The sequence below is a fragment of the Mobula birostris genome, chromosome 7 (assembly GCF_030028105.1).
Source record: "Mobula birostris isolate sMobBir1 chromosome 7, sMobBir1.hap1, whole genome shotgun sequence".
Classification (NCBI taxonomy): domain Eukaryota; kingdom Metazoa; phylum Chordata; class Chondrichthyes; order Myliobatiformes; family Myliobatidae; genus Mobula; species Mobula birostris.
Genome location: NC_092376.1, coordinates 71,656,902 through 71,673,126, shown reverse-complemented (window position 1 = coordinate 71,673,126; position 16,225 = coordinate 71,656,902). Strand labels below are relative to the sequence as shown.

At 46.2% G+C, this 16,225-nt stretch overlaps 1 protein-coding gene across 1 annotated transcript in view; it reads right to left on the bottom strand.

Annotated features, from left to right (window-relative positions):
* LOC140200761 (deuterosome assembly protein 1-like) overlaps window positions 1-16,225 on the bottom strand; it is a 99,473-nt gene that overhangs the window by 18,131 nt on the left and 65,117 nt on the right. Inside the window, exons 7-9 of the mRNA XM_072264361.1 lie at window positions 14,038-14,235; window positions 12,573-12,653; window positions 10,954-11,159 (exon numbers count right to left, since the gene is read on the bottom strand). Coding sequence (XP_072120462.1) covers window positions 10,954-11,159; window positions 12,573-12,653; window positions 14,038-14,235 — 485 coding nt within the window. The remainder of the gene's footprint in view (window positions 1-10,953; window positions 11,160-12,572; window positions 12,654-14,037; window positions 14,236-16,225) is intronic.

Sequence of the window (16,225 nt, the reverse complement as noted above, 5' to 3'; positions counted from 1 at the left end):
TTCCTTGTTATAAGTGAGATTGAAAGCTTTGGCCGCTTGGAGAAATTTTTGGAGGTTGTTGTCGTGATCTTGCCAGCCGTGACCCCAGATGGTGATGTTATTCAGATATGGGAACGTGGCCTTCAGTTGGCACTGGTCCACCATCCGGTCCATTGCCCTCTGGAAGACAGATACACCATTCGTGACACCGAAGGGGACGCGCAGGAATTGATAAAACCTGCCGTCTGCCTTGAAGGCGGTGTAAGGGCGGTCCTCCCGGCGGATGGGGAGCTGATGGTAAGCGGATTTTAGGTCTATGGTCGAGTACACCTTGTACTGTGCTATCTGATTGACCATGTCCACGATGCGGGGTAGAGGGTACGCGTTGAGCTGCGTGAACCTATTGATGGTCTGGCTATAGTCCATGACCATCCTATTCTTCTCCCCATTCTGAACAATGACCACCTGCACCCTCCAAGGACTTGTGCTTGTCTCAATGACCCCCTCCCTGAGCAGCCGCTGCACCTCCGACTTAATGAAGGCTCTGTCCCCCGCGCTGTACCTCCTGCTTTTAGTTGCCACAGGTTTACAGTCGGGGGTCAGGTTGGCAAACAGCAGTGGGGGAGGGATCTTGAGGGTGGAGAGGCCGCAAGTGGAATCAGTAGTGCGGCAGTTGGCATGGTGTTGGGTGGGATGTGCGGGTCGGTGTGTGGGGGTGGTCAGTAGCGGGGTGTGTGACGTATTCCTACAAAACTGGGGATTTACGACAGTAGTTGGCGGGAGGGGCCCATCATACTCCATTGTCACACTTTTCAGGTGGCTCTGGAAGTCCAGCCCCAATAGCACAGGGGCACCCAGTTGAGGCATGACCAGTAACATAAAGTCTCGATATCCTGTGCCCTGCACCACTAGCGTCGCTACACAACCCTCCCGGATGTCTATTGTATGCGACCCGGAACCCATGGTGACCCTCTGACTTACCGGCCGAATCATGAGTCCGCAATGCTGCACCGTGGCCGGGTGGATAAAACTCTCCGTGCTGCTCGTGTCAAACAGGCAGCTTCTCCTGTGCCCCTCCACCAGGATGTCCATCATTGACCTTGCGAGCTGGTGGGGAGCACTTTGGTCGAGGGTCACAGAGGCCAGGGTTGGGTCACTGTCTTGGTCCGGCACGGTGGGGTGCCCCATGAACACCCGTTGGTCGTAGGCGGTGGGAGGGGGGCCAACCAGGATGGCTGCCCCCATGTCTCGCACGTGGTGGCGGCATGCAGGGAAGATGGCGGCAGGCAAGATGGCGACCCCCATGTCTCGCATGTGGTGGTGGCGTGCAGGGGAGATGGAGGCAGGCAAGATGGCGACCCCCATGTCTCACACGTGGCACTGCTCGATCCCGCTCGCGGTTTGGACCTACAGACCTTCGCGAAGTGGCCCTTCTTTCCGCAGCTGGAGCAGGTAGCTTGTCGGGCCGGGCAGCGTTTCTGGGGGTGTTTCTCCAGTCCGCAGAAGTAGCACTTTGCGGACTTGCGACTGGTGGCAGCCGAGGTCGATTCGCCGGCGGGTTGCGGGGTCTGCGGCGCCCACGAGGCCATCGGGGGATTGCATGCCTGGAGAGCCTCGGAGTTATGCAGAGCGGCCTCCAGCATGTCGGCCAGCTCGATCGCCGAACTTAAGGTAAGATCAGCTATTTCCAACAGCCGCTGGCGCACGTACACTGACCTGGTCCCCGTGATGAAGGCGTCTCTCACTAGGAGTTCTGCATGCTGTGCCGCCGTCAGCTCCTGGCAATTGCAGGCTCGCACGAGTGTCCGTAGGGCCTGGACGAACTTAGCACTCGATTCCCTGGGGCGTTGTTGCCGTGTTGCTAAGCGGTGCCGAGCATAGACGCTGTTTATCGGCCGCAGGTATTGTCCTTTGAGGGCACTCATCGCGCCGTCGTAGTTCGGCTGGTCTCTGATCAGCGAATAGATCCGTGGACTGACCCTGGAGAGTAGAACTCTGCGTTTTGCTACGGGGTCGGTCGCTTTAATCTCCTCTAGGTACGCTTCAAAGCAGGCCAGGCAGAGTTCAAAAGCGTTCCCAGCTTCAGGTGTTTGTGGATCGAGGTCTAATTTGTCGGGTCTTAGAGAATGTTCCATGCTTTAAAATGTACAGCGAATAAAATTGAAGCACCTTCAATAACTCCAAAAGACTGAGGTTTGGTAAAATACTGAAAGGTTTTTATTCGCTGTACAGCATGACCTCCATGATGAGTGTCTGCCCCCGGACTGACGGGGAGGGGCAAGGTGAAACACCTTTATACAGGACTCTGTGGGAGGAGCCACAGGGGCTGTCAGCAGAGGGGCGTGTCCAGACAGTTAACCCAGTTACAACATATATATATGGTTTACCACACCTGTCTTGAAGGCCTCACACACAGAAGGGTTCTTCTCTGGGAGGTTCAGCATCTGAGCAAAGCAAGGGGACAGGTACCTGGCATAATTCATCTTATCATAGGCAAAGCACAATGGAATCATGGTTCTTATAGCATGGAGGTGCAACTCCCAGTCCCCCTCACAGAAAGCTACCACCGCTGCAATGCTATCACATATTTTCTACACTAGGAGTGTATACCTTGCCAAAAATCACTATAAGAATTATTCCCCCCAGATGGTACCGTTGCCGCAAATTTGGGGCCCTGGCTCACGGACTATATGTAAGATTCTTGAGTCATAAATAAAATCAGATAGGATTAAAATCATGATAAAGAAACATGAAAGGCAGATAAACCTTGATAAAATGGGCTAAAACATTATTCCACATCATAAAACAATTGAAGGTGTTTTTCTTTGGACCCATGGCAGTATTATTCTTTTCTGCACAGGGACTAGGACATCAGGCACAGTACAAGAGGTCTTGCACATCTGAATTTTATTTAAGGGTCTTTCAACCTCTAACCTATTCCACAGAAAAGTCTCTGGTCATTGGATGGAAGGTAGATGGGGTATGGATTAGAAAAGACCATAGAAGGAGAGCAGAGAGGATTGTGGATAGAGATAATCATTGGGTGTGAGGCATTTTCAGGTTGGGATCTACAAACATTTAAATGGAGACACTTGGTAGAAAAAGAAAGAATGTTCAGATACTCTATGCTCAGATAATGAGTAGCTGCCTTTAACATCACGGCTGTCTGAAACCTTTTGGTTAAAGCCTATTTAGAGTGCAAGCCTTATATGCAAAGAACAGTTTGTAGACATGACATCAATACATGTGCTTCTTACTTTCAAATAGCATTACATATATCCAGCTGTCTCCAGGTACAAATGTATTGCAGGATTTAGAGCAAGAAGTCTCAAATGTGTTATGGCTGGACTTAAAACCCAATTGCAAACAAAATTCTAAAGCTTAGTGTACAGAAAAAAATAAATTATTGCCCTATGAGATAGACTATCTGGACTGTATCCTTCACCATTTGGAATGTTCATAGAAAATGAGCTACTTTTAAAATGTGAGCACAGTTATAACATACAATGTTCAGACAATCTGTGAAATGCAAACACAGATAATGTGATTGTGACCAGCTAATTTGTTTTAAACCATGCAGATGTTGCAATATGTCTGAGCAATGGGATTATTACTGCTGCAGCAAATACAGAGAGCCAAGCAATTAAAATATTTTTTTCCAAAGTTAAAAGTTTTCAAAATCTGTGTCAAATCTGAGATAGGAACTTGGGGAAAAATATGAAATTTGATAATTGTGAAGAAATGACTATTGCAAAATTATATCAAATGTATATATGAGAGAATGCATGGAAACACTATTAAGAAGCCATGATACTGTGGCGACCCACTTTCTAGCACACACGAACCGGCTCACAAAACAGCGCGCGCAGGCAGAGGGCCGGCCCCAAAAAGGGCGCCAGGCCATCTTCACCAGCAGGGGGACAATCCCACGCACAGAAAGGGTCTGCGATTATGCATTCCCCACAATAGTCCCACCCAGGGAGGGCGGGAACGGGAAGGCTTTAAAGCAGGCTGCGAAGTTTGAATAAATCTCTTTCATCGCAACTCTAACTCACTGACTACGTGTGGTTATTCTAGCGCTGTGTGTAGCACACCGCTACAATTGGTGACCCCGACGGCCCAAATGATATTTGGACCAGAGGTGACGGACGCCGCATCTGTCCACGCAGCTTTGTTAAAACTGCCAAGCTTTTGGCCGCTGAGACCCCGTCTGTGGTTCGAACAAGCAGAAGCTCAATTCCACATTCGGCAGATAACCTCGGGTTCCACTCGTTACTACTACGTGCTGAGCTTCCTCGACCAGGAGACAGCTGCACAAGTTGAGGAGTTTATACAGCCGCCCCCGGAGAATGGCAAATACACAGCACTCAAAGCCCTGCTCATAAGGACTTTCGGACTGTCACGGTGCGAACGAGCACGCCGCTTAATGCACCTGGATGGTTTGGGAGACAGGCCACCGTCAGCATTAATGAACGAGATGCTGGCCCTGGCTGAAGGACACAAACCCTGCCTCATGTTTGAGCAGGTGTTCCTAGAGCAACTACCCGAGGACATATGCCTGCTGCTGTCCGACACAGATTTCAGCAACCCCCGGGAGGTGCTGTGGAATGCCAAGAAGGAAAGAGGGGCATCCGTCGCACAGGTCACCAAGCCGCGTGCCCAACGGCAGACCAGACCAGGCCTGGCAGCAGAGCCTACAAAACCCGGCGACGGGAGTGAGGAGCCCAACAAACAATGGTGCTTCTACCACCAGCGGTGGGGCACAGAGGCCCGCCACTGCAGACCACCTTGCAAATTCCTGGGAAAAGCCAAGGCCCAGCCACCGCTGATGGCTATGGCAGCTGGCCGTCAGGACAGCCTCCTATACGTCTGGGACAAGCAGTCGGGACGCCGCTTTTTGGTCGACACCAGAGTGGAGATCAGCGTCTTACCTCCAACGAGTTACGACACCAGCAACAGAGAACCGGGACCCACCCTGAGGGCCACAAATGGCAGCACAATACGAACCTATGGCACCCACATGGTGCGGCTACAGTTCAGCTCCAGCCGGTTCACGTGGGACTTCACATTGGCCACCGTGGCCCAACCACTTATGGGGGCGGATTTTCTACGAGCCCACAGCCTGCTGGTCAGCCTGCAAGGGAAGCGATTAGTCCACGCCAAGACTTTTCAAACGTTCTCCCTGGGTGAAGCACAGTTGCCAGCCCCACACCTGGACTCCATCACGCTGTCCGACGATGAATTCACCAGGGTCCTGGTGGATTTCCCATCAGTACTGACACCGCAGTTCACGGCAGCCATGCCCAGACACAGAGTACAGCACCACATCCCAACCCAGGGACCACCCCTCCACGCCCGTGCTTGAAGGCTTCTCCCGGACAAGCTCCGACTGGCGAAGGAGAAGTTCAAGAAGGTGGAGGAATTGGGGATCATACGATGGTCCGACAGCCCATGGGCCTCCTCCCTTCACATGGTGCCCAAGGCAACGGGGGGCTGGAGACCATGCGGCGACTACCGCAGGCTGAACGAGGCTACAACGCCAGACCGCTACCCTGTGCCGCACATTCAAGACTTCGCAGCAAACCTACACGGCGCAAGGATCTTTTCCAAGGTAGACCTCGTCCGGGGATACCATCAAATCCCGGTACATCCGGACGACATCCCCAAAACAGCACTCATCACCCCGTTTGGACTTTTCGAATTCCTTCGAATGCCATTTGGTCTAAAGAATGCCGCACAGACTTTCCAGCGGCTAATGGACGCAGTGGGATGCGACCTGGACTTGCATTCATCTGTTTGGACGACATCCTCATAGCCAGCAGTAGTCGGCAGGAGCATCTGTCCCACCTCCGCCAGCTCTACTCCCGCCTGAGCGAATTCGGCCTTACAATCAACCCAGCCAAATGCCAGTTCGGACTCGATACCATCGACTTCCTGGGCCACAGGATTACTAAAGACGGGGCAACCCTGCTGCCCGCCAAGGTAGAGGCGGTCCGCAACTTCCCCCGACCCAACACAATCAAAGGCCTGCAGGAATTCGTGGGTATGGTGAATTTCTACCACCGTTTCCTCCCCTCAGCAGCCCGAACCATGGACCCCCTGTTCACTCTAATGTCGGGTAAGGGCAAGGACATTACCTGGGACGAAGAGGCCGCAGCCGCTTTCGTGAAAACCAAAGAAGCCTTGGCAAACGCCGCGATGCTCGTGCACCCCAGAACGGATGTTCCTACTGCCCTCACGGTGGACGCATCCAACACAGCAGTCGGTGGAGTGCTGGAACAACTCATCGAGGGTCGCTGGCAACCCCTGGCGTTCTTCAGCAAACACCTACGACCACCCGAACTCAAATACAGTGCTTTCGACTGGGAGCTACTGGCACTATACCTGGCAATCCGGCATTTCAGGTACTTCTTAGAAGGTAGGCCCTTCACCACGTTCACGGATCACAAACCGCTTACCTTCGCGTTCACTAAGGTGTCCGACCCCTGGTCGTTCCACCAGCAGCAACATCTGTCCTACATCTCTGAATACACGACGGATATCCGGCATGCCTCTGGAGAGGACAACGTCGTGGCAGATGCACTATCCAGACCTACCATACAGGCCCTGTCCCAGGGGGTGGACTATGCAGCGCTGGCGGAGGCACAGCAGGCAGACGCAGAGATTCCCAGTTACAGGACTGCAGTCTCCGCTTTGCAGCTCCAAGACCTCCCCCTAGGCCCAGGTGAGAGGACCCTACTGTGTGACGTAGCTACCGGCCAACTCCGCCCCATTGTCCCGACAGCCTGGCGGCGGCGAGTTTTCAACTCCATTCACAACCTAGCGCACCCCTCCATCAGGACAATCATCCGACTGGTCTCCAACAGATTCGTTTGGCATGAACTTCGTAAACAGGTCAGTGAGTGGGCCAAAACGTGCATGCTATGCCAAACGGCCAAGGTGCAGCGGCACACCAAGGCTCCAACGCAGCAGTTCGAACCCACCTGCCGGAGGCTCGACCACATTCATGTGGATATCGTGGGGCCCCTGCCAGTGTCGCGAGGAGCGCGGTACCTCCTAACTATGATAGACCGCTTCACCAGATGGCCAGAGGCTGTCCCGCTCACCGACACCACCTCCGAATCCTGCGCCCGAGCACTGATCGCAACCTGGGTAGCCCGCTTCAGGGTACCGGCCCACATTACCTCCAACAGAGGCGCCCAGTTCACCTCCAGCCTGCGGTCAGCTATGGCCAACCTTTTAGGAACACAGCTACACCACACAACTGTCTACCACCCACAGTCGAACGGACTAGTGGAGCGTTTGCACCGTCACCTGAAGTCGGCTCTCATGGCCCGCCTGGAAGGGCCTAACTGGATGGACGAACTTCCCTGGGTCCTGCTCGGAATCTGCACGGCGCCCAAGGAGGATCTGCACACCTCGTCGGCCGAGTTGGTGTACGGCGCACCCCTGGTCATCCCAGGAGAGTTCATACCAGCCCCAAGGGGGCAGGAGGAAGAACCCGCAGCAGTCCTGGACAGACTATGGGAGAGGCTCGGTAACCTGGCCCCCATGCCCACTTCACAGCACGGACAGAGCTCGACATGCGTACCCAAAGACCTGCAGAACTGTAAGTTTCTTTTTGTACAACGGGTCGGACACCGGGCACCGCTACAGAGGGGCGTTTAAGGTGATCAGGAACAACGGGTCCACGTTCGTGCTGGACATTGGGGGGAGAGAGGAGGTTTTCACGGTGGACCGACTCAAACCGGCCCATGTGGACTTGGCGCAGTCGGTCCGGGCTCAGGCACCGCGACGCGGGGCAGACCTCCCAAACAGAGGCCGATCCAGACTGTGGACATTGGGGGAGGTATTGCCGGTTCTGGGGTGGGGGGGGGGTTATGTGGCGACCCACTTTCTAGCACACACGAACCAGCTCACAAAACAGCGCGCGCAGGCAGATGGCCGGCCCCAAAAAGGGCACCAGGCCAACTTCACCAGCAGGGGGAAAATCCCGCGCGCGGAAAGGGTCTGCAAATATGCATTCCCCACAGTAGTCCCGCCCAGGGAGGGCGGGAACGGGAAGGCTTTAAAGCAGGCCACGAAGTTTGAATAAATCTCTTTCACCGCAACTCCAACTCACCGACTACATGTGGTTATTTTAGCACTGTGTGTAGCACACCGCTACAATACAACACATCCCGATGCCTTCCCAATCATTATGGGGAATTTTAACTAGGCCACCTTGAAAGAATCTAAATAATTATTACCAATAAATTTCTTATAGTACCAAATCTTTAAAAAAATTTGTTGATATTTTCTATGTGTCCCTTGAGTGCTGCTCAGGACCTTAGCATGAGCTGCCTCAATCCTGATAAATTGGAAATCTCATGCAGATCAATTCTACATGTTTTCAGTCTACTAAGACGTGGAGCTGGTTTTTCATTGATCATTAACATAGTCTGTCAGATTACAACAGCAGTGGTAAACATGGCTGAGTACTGGCCCTGACTCAAAATTGGTGTGTTACATTCTGCTTTTTGATCCATGGCTGCAGTCTATTCCTCACTGCCAGAGCAATTCTGAAGCAGGGGGACTGTTCTAAAGGCTTACTTTGTACATAACGGATATCTCCAAGATAATGGATTCCTTACTATTGCAAGGAATAATCCTGAAATAGAAACTATAACTGCAAGCTTCTGCATCTAGCCATCATATGATACACTGCAAGAACAAAATACAAACTACTGGAGGAGCTCAGTGGATCAAGTATTATTTCAGGTTGAGATGTGACATCTGGACTTTTACCAGAAACATTGACTACCCCATGGATGTTTAATTCCTTTAGCAGTTTTTACTCCAGATTACAGCATCTGGAGTGTCTTGTGTCTCCTCTTCAATGAGACTGCAGTGGGAAAAGGGTAATTGTATGTCAGCTGACCCTCATAAAAAAGAGACAGAGGTACATTGTTTCCAGAGGGATTTGAACATTTGCAGGAATTTGTCTGCAGTTTGGTGGTAACACTAGCGACAGTAAGACTAAATGCCACAGGTATCCCTTTATTGATGGCTCTCAGCATATTTCGTAGTCCTTTTCTAATTCGCATCTTTCAGTCAGTTATATTTCCTCCAGAAACCCAGATACCTTACAAGTAAGCAGTTTCTTCTTCATTCCCATGCCTTTCTGCTTTGAGTTTCTCTGACTGTTGTTCCCTTAAATAAGCATTGCCATAAAGTCTCACTTAAGCATCAAAATTTTAAGTGATTGTTACTTGTGATATATAAACTCATATAATGGCTCTTTACTGAAACCAGTGAAATATTTTCCTTTTACCTCAAAGGCTTAATTACTGTTAGCAATTTTGTCCAGTGCAGGCCAGTAACCTTGCATTAGAAACGCTGTTGAAAGGGCAGGGTATTTGAATGAGTTGGTTTTATATTTTATTACAGGATTGGAATGCATCATTCAATATCTATCCTTTGGAATGAATAAAATTTATTCATTAATTTTACTGTGAGCTTCATATGTACTTTAACACACTTAATGTGAAAATGTTTCTGCATTTCACAAATAATATTACCGATACAGTCTGTAGCTCGGTACACTCAACAAGATAGTACAAAGAGCTACAAACTGATTCCACCGATGCTGAAATATGTATACCCTAATGTAAAAAAGGAATTTGTGGTTGCAAAAGTTAAATATCCTGGTCAAGAAAATGGGTCGGTTTGCCAAAGTTTTCGTAAGCAAATAGTGCTTTAAAATAGTTTTATCTGGGTAGTTCGCACAAGTTATTATTTCCAAGTGAAGTCATATCAACTGGTAAACTAGCATATGTTTTTCTATGTACAACTCATCTTAATTCAGCTGTTGTTTTTCTGAAATTGGTTGAACGATCAATGATTGCAGTTGTGAAATGAGGTGACAAATATTGTAAAATCCTACGAGTTAGGGCATCACCCAAACCCAAATGCAGTGTGGAAGATTAATAGTGCAGATTTACTATTAAGAGCTGAGCATTGAGTTGATCCATCTAAACAAGTTATAGTAATTTGCCTGATACTTTATTTTTAAAGGCATATGTTTCTCCCAAAATTCCAGGTTATTTTGGTAAGAGATGATTCTTTCTTACTGACATAAACTGGAGGTTTGGAAGCAACGAACAATCATCATTAAATATTCACAAACAAACCTCACACAGGATTTGGTCAACAATATAATATTTATCTTCTGCAAACAGCATCTGTCAGGCTCAGTCTTCAATGTTTTGGATAATGGAAAAGGCACCTCTGCTTAATATTTCAATAATACTTGAGTAATCTTACATATGTATTGTTTGATTAAGTATTCTTATTCATTTAAGTATTCACGATGGGTTGTATGTATAAATATATGAATTGCATATGTCATCACACTACCACATGATATGAGCCGACCTTGCTTAAAGTAAACATGAAGTTAGACCCACATTTCAAACTCTCATGTCTTCCTTTGAATTAGTTTAATGCTTTGAAGTTACAAATCATAACAATTCCTTCACTACTGACAGCCTTTTTGTTCAACTAATATCTGAGCTGAACGATATGATAATTGGCCCTTGATCAGCCTGCGTGTGCAATGGTGTGACCCCATTGACAGGGCAGACCATCAGAAGGGGCTGCCCAGTCACACTGAAAATGTTTGTGTCCTCTCCCTTGCACCATTTTCCTCATCTCTACGCTAGTCTTTTATACAATTGTACAGTGGATGTCACAGGGACAGTACTTTAAGCAATCAGTATGGCTGTAACATTGCAGCCATAACATCTCCACCCAGTTTCTGCTGGGAACAGATGATCACAGCACTACTGCCCTAATTCATGATTTTTATGCAGGGGATCCAACGGGGCATTAGTATCTATGCAGCATATTTAAGATACCAAAAGGGGGCAAACTAGTTTCTATGCATATGCTCTAAAACAGCTGCGACAAAGTCATGAAAATGCCCATTTTTACCTGTTTTCACGTTCTTTCAGCTCTGCCATAGCATACTGTGTCTGTCGGAGAGCTGCCTCATATTTTTCCTTGCTAGTCCTTGTAGACGTTTCCATTTCTGCCTTTAGTCTTACCAAGTCCTTCTGTAACAGTTTATTATCATAACCCAGTTTGTGGATAGAGGCTGCATAAGCATTCTGAAGCTCCTTTAGTTGATTATTTTCTATCTGCAAGGAGATAATAAATGTACTGAAATATGATCAATCTTAATCAAGATGATTGTTCAATCAAGAATGAGCAGAAAGTACTTTATTGATGTTTCTCTGTAAATTTCTAAGTTGCTTTTTCATAAAATGTGACAGAAAAACTATAACCAAACCACACAGTTCTGTATTCATAAAATAAATCGCTTAAATTTAGACAATAGAAGTTATGATCCAACAGAGCTATAAAATGACATTAGTCACAAGCAGTATGGCAGTGAAAAATTATATTTAGTCTGTCAATCTATTATTTAAGGAGCTTCAGATACACAGTGTTAAATGTTGGTTTTTAATACACTCAGCACTCTTCAATTCTTATGAAGGTTTCTTTCGGGGAAAAAAACAACAGATCAGGAACAGGCAATGGTAGGATGATGCATGGTAATCTCCCTTGTCTCCACAGTTTTCCATCAGGATTATGCATGTATACAACTGACGGAAATATGGATCCCACTGCTTCCTAAGTGCCAGAATTTAGTGGTGACTGGAAAAGGGAACAAGAAACAATGTGCAGCCAAAGTATAGCAAGCATTCAGGAAGTTTTATCTCTCGCTGCTTCATAAGCTGAAAACATGCAGAGATAGAGCCTGGGAAAATGAAACCATTTTCAACCAGACTCATGTTCATGACAGCATGCTACGCATACATTACTTGCTGTGTTTTCTACATTAAAATAGTGTCAATGATTTCTCTGACAGAGACATTTATTAAGACAGAGCTGAATCATTATAAAAATGATATAAATAAAATCACACTAAAAGAAATAAATAATTAAATAATTGAAATAAAGTAAAATGAAGAACTTACCATTTCAATGGCGATCCATTGAAATGGTAAGTTCTCCCGGCATGAAACTGAGGGTTGAATGTCAATTGCATCCAGAAGGTCTACTCAGGGTATCCCAACTCTTCACAGGCTCAATGGTGAGATCAAAAATAGAGCCACATAAGACTCAGAGAGTCTTCAACGTCCAGGTTTGACCATGTATATGTGGAAGTCCAAGACAGACAGCTGACATTTTGTCCTTTGGTCCCTTTGGAATCATCAGTTTAATAATATTGTTATAACAATCTTATGCAGTGATAAATGTTTTTATGAAATGCTGAATGCCAAATTAAATATAAACTCCAAATACATTTTTGTAGTCAGACTTGTTTATAAGTGCCATTCATGAGTGATAGTTAGATCCATTCTTCCATCCTTTTAGTTGAATAACACTGCACAGAGCTCATGGTCAGAGAGCAAAAATACTTGTCAAAGTAACACAGAGAAATTTGATCTAGTCTCGTTGGTAGTCTCTACGTTTCATAGAATTTTAAAAATAGTAATATCTTCTCCAATAACACTAGCTCATTTTTCATGTTCATTTCCATTTACCATTGATCTCTCCAAAATTTGCAATGTTTCTTTTAAGTGTTTGTTCTCCACTTTAAGAGGCTCAAGTTGGTCCACAACCATCTAGAATTCGGATACAAACATGAGTTACACAATTTTAAAAATTGAGTTAATTCACATAACAAATGGATAATTTTCTGATTCCACACACATCAGTGTCAGACACTGTATTTGGTTACAAACATTGGAAGGAAGTACTCTTGAATATTAAAAAGAATGAAGGCTATCAAGCATACTCATCAAAGCACCCAAATGTTATTATGCTTTCATTTCAGATAATGACACTTTCACATCATAATCCAAGATCAATCTGTATGATGCTTATTCATGTTAATATCTGTTTCTTGGCAGATCGTGTTACAGACTGTAGGTTAACTGCTCGCTTTTAGTCTGCAGAACTAATCTGGTTCTGAACTCCACCTTATGGCTTTTCATTGATAGGGACAATTTCGAAGAATACTTTTCAGCAACCATTGTCAAAAGATTCTTAATTGAAAATATCCTTCAGCATAGTTCTATGGAGTACTCCATGTGGAGTACTGTGCTCAATTCTGGTCGCCTCACTACAGGAAGGATGTGAAAGCCATAGAAAGGGTGCAGAAGAGATTTACAAGGATGTGGCCTGGATTGGGGAGCATGCCTTATGAGAATAGGTTGAGTGAACTCAGCCTTTTCTCCTTGGAGCGGCGAAGGATGAGAGGTGACCTGATAGAGGTGTACAAAGTCATTGATCGTGTGGATAGTCAGAGTCTTTTTCCCAGGGCTGAAATGGCTAGCACGAGAGGGCATAGTTTTCAGGTGCTGGAAGTAGGTACTGAGGAGATGTCAGGGGTAAGTTTTTTATGCAGAGAGTGGTGAGTGCGTGGAATGGGCTGCCAACGGTGGCGGTGGAAGCGGAAATGATAGGGTTTTTTAAGAGACTCCTGGATAGGTACATGGAGCTTAGAAAAATAGAGGGCTATGGGTAAGCCTAGGTAATTTCTATGGTATGGACATGTTCGGCACAGCTTTGTGGGCTGAAGGGCCTGTATTGTGCTATAAGTTTTCTATGCTTCTAATGCCACAACTCCAACAAAATTTCTGAAAAGCTGATGGGATCAAATTTCACTATTCTACATGACCAATTTCAGATGCTTTGACAGTGCAAAAGAAAAGCAACATGGAGAATGATATAGTAAAGACAGTGATTAATGAAGTTCTATACAGTAACAGATATAACTAAAAAGGTTTGAAAGTGTACAAGAGTACTTATTCAAGGTTCATGTATAAATTGTGAAATTACATAATCTTAGAAAAAACACAAAATATAACATGACCTTTAGTACTGTGTTTCTGAAAAGTTAATTTAGCTGCAAAACAATATCCTGTGGTCACCTCTAGAGTAAAGAACTCATTTTTTGATTAGCTGTTAATTAGTTATCACATGTGAATACTTAGTTTTACAGACCCAATATTCAACTGAAATTTGATCTTTTTTTTCCAGTTCAGGGCTGCGTTGCTTTTCCAGATGAGCAGTTTTCTCTGTGACAGTTGCTATGGTGATTTCTTTTTGATCAAGTGTTGTAGCGAGGTTAGAGACCTCTGTTCTAATTCCCATCAACTCAGAGTTATGTGACTGTTCCTTCTCGCAGATGCAATTCCTGAACTACAACAGAACATTAAAAAAAATGTTTGAAGTATTTTTCAAATCACAAGTCTGCTTTCATGATATATTGCCACTTTAAGCAACTCAGTTTTGAGGAAATACAACAGCGTTGGCAATATTATATTGATAGAAAAAAAGATTTTATAATTAGAAGGTCAATGAGAACATTATCCTTTCTCTTCTGGTACTTTTGTTCAAATCCAAAATAGGAATAACGTTTCTTAACCTCTCCCTGCTTCAATCTCTTGCTGCAAAAAGTCCATTACCATCTTGGTGCCTAAGAAAAACAAGATAACTTGCCTTAATGACCAACACCCAAGAGCTCTGACACCTACCATCATGAAGTGCTTTGAGAAGCTGGTCAAGGCACCTATTAAGTGTAGCCTTACAGACAACCTCGACCCACTGCAATTCATCTATTGCCTAAAACAAGTCTATGGTAGATGCTATTTCCCTGGTCCAACACTCATCTCCGGAGCATTTCAACAATAAAGTCATGTATATCAGATGATTGACTGCAGCTTCACCTTTAATACTATAATTCCAAGCCAGCTCATCACCAAACTCTGGAGCCTGTTGGTCAATGCTTCCCTCCGCAGCTAGATCCTCAACTTACTGACCAACAGACTGCAATCAGTCAGGTTAGGCTGCAACACCTTTGCCACAATTACACTCAAGACTGGTGTTCCAACAAGGTTGCTTCCTCAGTTTCCAGTTCTACTCACTGTACACTCATGACTGTCTGCTTTAACTTTATCTACTACAAGGGTTCCCAGCCTGGGGTTCATGGACACCTTGCTGAATGGTATTGGTCCATGGCATGAAAAGGGCCAGGGACCCATGATCTACAAGTTTGCGGATGATAACCCTGTGGTTGGCTATTTCTCAAATAACAATGTGTCAGAGTACAGGAAGGACATAGAGAGCTGAGAAACATGGTGTTATGACAGAAACCATTCCCTCAATGTCAACAAAAGAAAAAAGAATGGTCTCAAACAAGAGAAAACCTGCAGATGCTGGTAATCAAAATAATACACACAGAACACTGGAAAGCTCAGCCGGCCAGGCAGCATCAGTGGAAAAAAAGTGAACAGCTGATGTTTTGGTCCTGATGGAGGGTCTCGGCCTGAAACGATGACTGTTTACTCTTTTCCATAGATGCTGCCTGGCCTGCTGAGTTCCTCCAGCATTTTGTGTGTGTTACTAAAAAAAAGGATGATCATTAATTTAGGGATGGGGCATTGGACATGTCCCTGTCTACATTGACAGTATTGAGTCTGAGAGATTCAAGTTCCAAGGAGTGAACATCATCAACAGCCTATCCTGGTCCTGCCACAAAAACACCACAGCCAAGAAAGCTCACTACACCTCTATTTTCTCAGGAGGCTCCCATCGACCATTACCAATTTTTAATCAATGCATCATAAACATTACCTTATCTGGATGAAGAACAGCTTGGTGTGGCAACTGCTCTACACGTGACCACAAGAAACTACAGTGAATTTGTACACAGATCAGCACATCACAAAAATCAGCCTCCCCTCCAGGGAATCTGTCTATACTCCTCACTGCCTCAGTAAAGCAGCCAGCGTAATCAAAGACTCCACCCACCCTGATCATTCTCCCTTTCCCTCACTCCATTGGGCAGAAGATACAGAGTTTGAAAGCATCTGCCACCAGGACAGCTTCTACCCACTGACGTAAGACTATTAAATGGTTGCCTAGTTTGACAAGATGGACTCTAACTCATTATGATTTTGCCCTTTATTGTTCACCTGCTCTGCACTCTCTCCGTAGCTGTTTCACTTTATTCTGCATTATTATTGTTTTACCTTGTTCTACCTCAATGAACTGTGTAATAATTTGATCGACATTTCGGGCCAAGACCCTTCTTCAAGACTGGAAAGCAAGGAGAGAAGTCAGAGCAAGAAGATGGGAGGAGGGGAGGAAGAGGTGAAAGGAGAAAGCGGGGGGCGGGGGGGCTGGTGAA